Source organism: Acyrthosiphon pisum, chromosome A1 (genome assembly GCF_005508785.2).
Source record: "Acyrthosiphon pisum isolate AL4f chromosome A1, pea_aphid_22Mar2018_4r6ur, whole genome shotgun sequence".
NCBI classification, from domain to species: Eukaryota; Metazoa; Arthropoda; class Insecta; order Hemiptera; family Aphididae; genus Acyrthosiphon; species Acyrthosiphon pisum.
This window is the reverse complement of record NC_042494.1, coordinates 156348176-156355156: the sequence shown is the minus strand read 5'-3', so window position 1 is coordinate 156355156 and position 6981 is coordinate 156348176. Positions and strand designations below refer to the sequence as shown.

At 26.7% G+C, this 6981-nt stretch overlaps 1 protein-coding gene across 1 annotated transcript; it reads left to right on the top strand.

Annotated features, from left to right (window-relative positions):
• Nucleotides 1-254: 254 nt before the first annotated feature.
• LOC115033005 lies at nucleotides 255-4117 on the top strand. Its single transcript, XM_029488646.1, has 4 exons — nucleotides 255-658; nucleotides 1314-1472; nucleotides 1749-1916; nucleotides 3515-4117. Exons 1-4 carry the CDS (start codon nucleotides 554-556, stop codon nucleotides 3671-3673), a joined length of 591 nt encoding a protein of 196 aa, XP_029344506.1. The 5' UTR covers nucleotides 255-553; the 3' UTR covers nucleotides 3674-4117.
• Nucleotides 4118-6981: the final 2864 nt, after the last annotated feature.

The following is a 6981-nucleotide window of genomic DNA, read 5'->3' as shown; positions in this document are numbered from 1 at the left end:
ACGTCGACTTTTACGTAACGTTACAATATTTTAAAATACACTATTATTTTTGATACTTATCAGATGTAACTATTCATAGTTTTGAATTCTAAATAATTATAACCAATGAACATCGTGAAAAAAAATGCAAATATATAGGTATAAGCAGTAAACATGATGACCCACTCAATGACAAACATAACAACTACAATTTATTATTCTAACATATTTAGAATTTACATTGTAATTATGTGACACAATAAAATAGTTACAATCAAATGTCAATGTTATGAGTTCTTTATAATATTATTGATGGCCATAGGAACAAAATAGGTAACATAGCTGTGTGGTTTATGATTATAACTTTTTTTTTTAACATTTATTAGAAGATATACAATCTGTAATATTATTTACAATGAGCATATTATGAGCGGAATTTACAATGACTGTGACAGTGTGAGGTGAGTACCTAGCTACCCAGCAATCACACTTGACGTGAAGTATGAATATAACTATAAGTGTAAAACTCTGTTTAGCTAGTGTCGGTTAAAAAACTAAACTTAGACGTGACATAATGAATTTTTTTTCAGTTATTTTACTAACATTGTTATTGTTTCTATCGTCTTTAATATCATATATTGGATCGAGAAATTTAAATATTCTTTCTGTGTTACCACTAGTAAGTGATTACATTTTAGTTTTTAATAATGAATATGTGAGACGACAATGGAAAACACATTGATCGACATGTTATATACATTTTTTGGGAGAGGTCTCATTTTCTTCTGGGATATAAATTTATTGAGATATAAATGTCCAGAAAAATCTTCAACAACTGGGTTCTTCCTCGTCAGACTATAATTACACGGACTTGTATTTTTTTTATTTTTTTTTTTCGTTAAAATCGTGTTTAATCTTATTTTTAAATTATATGGTATTGATACCGATGGTTCAATGAAGAGCTGCAAATAAAGTTAGTTTTATAGCGAGGGGTTCGTCATATTACCTTCTATAGGGTTATTCATGGTATTTAATCATTTATATATGTGTGAGATCGATGTATCTGATTCTTGTTCTTAAAATATTGCTATAATTTTATAATGGCATGAAGTATTTAGCTGGATAGGTATACCATTATTATTTATTTAATTTTTTTCATTACTTTGGGTTTATTGCTGCTTCATGTTCACTCAAACTCGCAAGATGTTTGCATCGTGGTGATGAGAATATTATGTACCTATTTTTATTTCTATCGTACTTCATATTAAACAAACTATATTTTATTGTTTTGAATACGGTATAAATACCTACATAATTGATTAATTTCTGTTTAGGGTCCATATAAATTGAACTTCAAACAGGTAAGGAGTTGTGATTCTTCAAAATCCTATAAAATACAACATAATTTTTACCTGAGCTTTAACCAAATATCCAACGCAACTGAAATCAGAGGAACTACAATCAGTATCGTTCCATTTGATGACACTTTGTTTGTAAGTACGCCTGATGTATCTTTCAATAATAACTAAACCTGTTTTAAACAAAGTCTGAAAATTTGCCATTATTGGACTCTGAAATGTCCACCGAATAAAAATAACAATCATTTAATGTTCTAACATATGATGACTATGATACTGGAATGTTTGGAGTGTAGGTACAAATAACTCTTAACGTATTTTATCTGTTGCTAAATGTATTATAGTATTATACAATATTATGTTACTCATTCAATATAGCAATAAATTATTAAGCCATCCAGATTTTTTCAGATGGAAGCAAATGTTGCATTACGAGATAAAGACGGGAATTGGAAAGACAATACGTATATGCACAAGTCTCCAAAAGCTTGCTCGTCATTCAGGAATTTAATGGGCGCCGAGTGGACCACGGTGATAAACGGTTTAGGAATAAAGAATGCCACATGCCCTATACCACCGGTATAATAAGACATTATAATTATATAATATCAATTATATAGTATATTTTCATGGAACAACTATAAAAGTAAATTTCATCAAGTATAACTTGATCAACATTATGCTATCAAGCATTATTTACATCAAATAAAATACTGTTTCACTTGATGGATGTAATCGTAAAAATTTTTATTTCACACAATTTTAATTTATAATATGGGCACTGTATACTAATCAGGGCTTCAAACCGGTTTAAACCAGTTTTTCTGACCGATTATATTTGAAAATGTATAGGAACAAAAACGAAAACTGAACCATAATTCGTTATTTTATAAAACAAAAACGATAGGTTTAACCAGAATTTTTTTTTGTCTTGATCGAAAATATATAATTTTTAAATTAGGATTTAAAAAAATAAATAATAATAATCATAATTGTTTATATATTGATTAGGTACTCTATTTCTAATATGAAAAAAATGAAAGTTTGCAGCCAAGGTGGATTAATAAATCCACCTTGTTTGTAGCCTTTAGGCTTTAATAATAATTAAGTATCATGCACATATTGTTCTATGGTATCCGATAATTCGATAATCTAAGACCATGAATGAGATTTTTTGTAACGGGTTTTTATACTTTTATGATTTGACAGCATGTTATCATCGGTGCTGTTATCAAATATTCAGGGCTTGAAACTGATTGAAATAATTTCGGTTTCGGTTTCGATTTTGTATACTGGTTTTTAATTTTTTCGATTTCGGTTTCAATTTTTCAATACCGGTATTAGGAAATTTCGGTTTCGGTTTCGATTTTGTATACCAGTTTTGAAATTTTACGATTTCGGTTTCAACTTAACAATACCGGTATTAAGAAATTTCGGTTTCGGTTTCGATTTTGAATACCGGTTTCTAAATGTTTCGGTTTCAACTTATGAATACCCGTATTAAGAAATTTCGGTTTTGGTTTCGGTTTTGTACACAGGTTTCTAAAGTATTTTCAGGGGGCTATGTCGTCTATATAATTATCATTCTTTGTTCCGTATTGTCAGTTGTCATATATAGTATTTGCTAGTAACTTTAATTTTTGTCGTTACTATTTATAAACAACTAATAATTTTGTGAATAATTAAATGTTTATCAACAAGATTAATTATTATCTCAATTTTATTATGATTATTAATTATGCGTATTAATGGAATTTACGTATTTAAATACACGTCAGTTAAAAAAAAATAACGGTTTCCAAATTTTTCAGATTTCGGTTTTGAATTTAATACCGGTTTCCAATTTTTTACGGTTTCGATTTTGAATTTAATACCGGTATCCAATTTTTTTCGGTTTCGTTTTTGATTACGGTTTCGGTTCGGTTTTAAAACGGTTTATAACGGTTTCTGAAATCGATTTTGAAAACGATTTCAAGCCCTGCAAATATTTGTTTAACGTTCTTTTTTCATATTAATTGTGCATGTAGTTGTTGCCAACTATACTTACATAATTATATTATTATATAGTTTTGTTTTACATATTATACTTATAAATAAAAATATATATTTTTAGTTGTTTAAAATTATAAAATAAAGTAAATTAATATGTAGTTGTATATTTTTTTTTATACTTTTAGGGCAATTATACGGGTACAGGCGTGGATACATCGTTATTTTCAAACACCAATTTGCCTAAAACATTTGTTTACGGGACTTACAGACTTCGATATTATTATACTCGTAATAATGAAGTTTATACCTGCTTAATTTATGTATTTGAAATTAAGCCCCTTTAACATAGATTTTATAATAGTTTATACAATAGTATACATGACACATGTTATGTATTGCTGTATCATGAATATTATATAAATAATATTAAGATTAAAATTATTAACTATAGGTTTTGAAAAGAATCATAATATGTAACAGGTGAAATTCCAAAACAAACCATACAATATTTAATAATCTAATTAACAGCGTAGAAACATATTGAAATCCACCAAATTAGATTAAGATAACAATATTATGTAATCAAATAACATTTAGTATAATTTTTAGCATAGTCAATAAGTACAATGTATAACTAGGCTAAGCTTAATACCGATATTACCGATACTGCTTCGATAATAAAATTGATATATAAAAATACGTGAAAACAGAAAAAGGGTTAGTGCTGGTGATCGTGTGACGCGATCACCACTGAACGCTAGTGTTTAATAAAAGTGCTTATAATACTATATTTGTTCGTTTATTCGTGTGTGCCAGAAGTGATCGGCGTATATGCCGGTACCCAATGAGTCATAATTCCAAAGAATCAATTGTAAGGATTAATTACAATTCCATTGTTGGAAATTAGGTTATTTTTGGAATTTTTTTGAAAAATTTATGAAAAAACCTCCACCGATTATTTCTAAGATAAAGAATAATTATTATAGTATACGGATTACAAGCATTGTTTAACCCTCCTATATGGCTACATATATGAACACTATTAAATAAAGTACCTAATAAAATAAATATTTTCAAATTTATTTTCAATTAAAATAAGCCAATAATCATTAAAATCGTTTATGGAAACATTTTCAAAACTAAAAGAAACCACCTAAAGTCAATAAATCGTAACATATAACAACATTTTTTTTTGAGTCTAGAGACATTGCACTGTTTAAAAAGGATGAAATAATTGGTAACCTGTTGTATAGAGGACAAACCAACATATTTTAAATGAATTAACATTGATTGAACGTGATTACAATATAAATAGTAAATCTACTGTCAATGTCCATCTTACTGGATTATTATATTTTAATCTCATATTTTTGCTTCAAACCTATTTATCATATATATATATATATATATATATGAACAAAAATACCCAATTAATATTATACATTATGTGTAACAACAAGTTTAAAATCTATAGATCTATTGTAATATTGTAATTGCTCTATTGTAATTGTATTATTTGTTGAAATTAATTTTTTTTAATAATTATTATTTATATTTATCAATATAAAGCTTTAAATATATTTATTGAAACCTACATCCTCAATTTATAAGAATAATATCTATATAGATTATAATTATATTTGACCAACAAAATATAATATGTTTTCTGTTCAAGTTAAGAAACGTGTTAGGCGGCGACATGAAGTATTGCCACTATGTCTATTAACTAGAACGAAGTATAGGTAGGTACCTAACATAATAATTGTAGTTCATTAAAATAAGTGTATATAGGGTATGGGTGTCCCATAAAATGCGCAACTTTTAAATCTTCCCTCATTTTTTTAATATTTTGGTGGCAGCTCTGTTCTTATCATTTATTATCAACAAATAATAATTAAATCGGAGTAATTTATAATAGATACTAAAAATGATAAGAACAGGACTGCCAACAAAATTTTTAAAATAAATGGCGGTAGATATAAAAGTTGCACACTTTATGGGACACTCTATACTTATTAGATACATTAAATTAGTTAAAAAAATATATTTCTGAAATACCAAGCTACTCTATTGTAGACTATTCTATCATTTTTACTTCATGAAACACTTAACTTTTAGGTTTTTCTATGTTTGTCTATGTGCTTGTCTTTTATGTTATATTTTAATATGATCTATAGATAAACTTGTTATTATAAAAATTCTTATATGTGTCAGTCATTATGATTTATGCCATAAAGTTACAATATTTTACAGTACACTATTTTGATACTTATCATTTATCAGTTATCATACATATAATATGTCATAAGTACCTACAAATTATACATAATTCTTCAATCACAATATAATATATCTGTATATTATTCAGTGGCAAATTCTCCAATGACATTTAACAATGTCATATATTTGTGTTATACTTTTCGGTATTTATCTTTATCGTAACATTTACTAACAGAGCATTCGATAGTTGTGTGCGCAAGCTATACGACGCTTATTATCGCTGTGAAATCACCCAAGGCATGCTCAGATGGTTACACTTCGTCAATGAATTTTGTAAAATAATAAAAATTAAAGTATTAAATTAATATCAATTAAATTAAAGTCTTATTTATAAATTAAATAGAACTATAATACATTATGATAAATGAGCATGCCCATACATCGGATTTAGCATTTGCCACTGCAGATATTATTACCATTGAACATCGCGATAAAAATTAAAACATGTTTAGTTACAACTCACATGGTCACCAGCGCAATTTTACAAAGGGAGTTAGATAATGTACTGACTGTAATCGACAACACGACGATAATTTATTAAGATAAAATTAATCATACCCGAACAACATAATAATACCTACGCTACAATAGATACTATCAACGTTATTCGTAAGTATGTCATTTGGAACAAAATAGGTAACACAGCTCTGTGCTTTATAAATATAATATATTATTTTAAAGTATAAAACGATTTACATCGTTTCTAGTGTGGAAAAAAAACTTAACTAGAAACCATCATAATGAATTATTATTTAATCAATTTACTTACTGTGTTATTGTTTCAACCGACTTTAATATCGTGTATTGGATCGATAAATATTCTCCCTGCGTTACCATTCGTAAGTGATTACCTACTTTTTAATAATCTATCATCAAATTTCTTCAAATGTTAATAATCAATGACATTTATAATGACAAAATAATGCGAGGTGATAATAATATATATAATACAGGCTGTTGGTGTTATACAAATTTCTCAGATATTTATTATAATTATGCAGGGGATTGGAATAAATAGTATATATTATCTAAAAAAAATATGATTCTCATAAAATTAAAAGTAACAAACATAATTATTATTATTTATTAAGATTCAAAATAAATATTTCTTTAATTAAGTAACATGATATGATGACAAACTCAATGACACACATAATAATAATTATAATTAACAAAAACGACGATAATTTATTGAAATAAAATTAATTGTTGTACCCAAGCGACATAATAATACGGCACATTAAATACAATAAACGTTATTTGTATGTTAGTTAGAACGAAATATTAAATAGGTAACACAGCTCTGCGCTTTATAAATATATATTATTTCAAATATAAAACTTTACATCGTACATAGTGTGGATGAAAAACT

What these genes read in the sequence shown, in the direction of transcription:
- LOC115033005 (XM_029488646.1), top strand. Translation starts at nt 554, where the DNA reads ATGAATTTTTTTTCAGTTATTTTACTAACATTGTTATTGTTTCTATCG. An exon ending in TTCTTTCTGTGTTACCACTA is followed by an intron (nt 659 to 1,313) that starts GTAAGTGATTAC and finishes ATTTCTGTTTAG; the next exon opens with GGTCCATATAAATTGAACTT. An exon ending in CCACATGCCCTATACCACCG is followed by an intron (nt 1,917 to 3,514) that starts GTATAATAAGAC and finishes TTATACTTTTAG; the next exon opens with GGCAATTATACGGGTACAGG.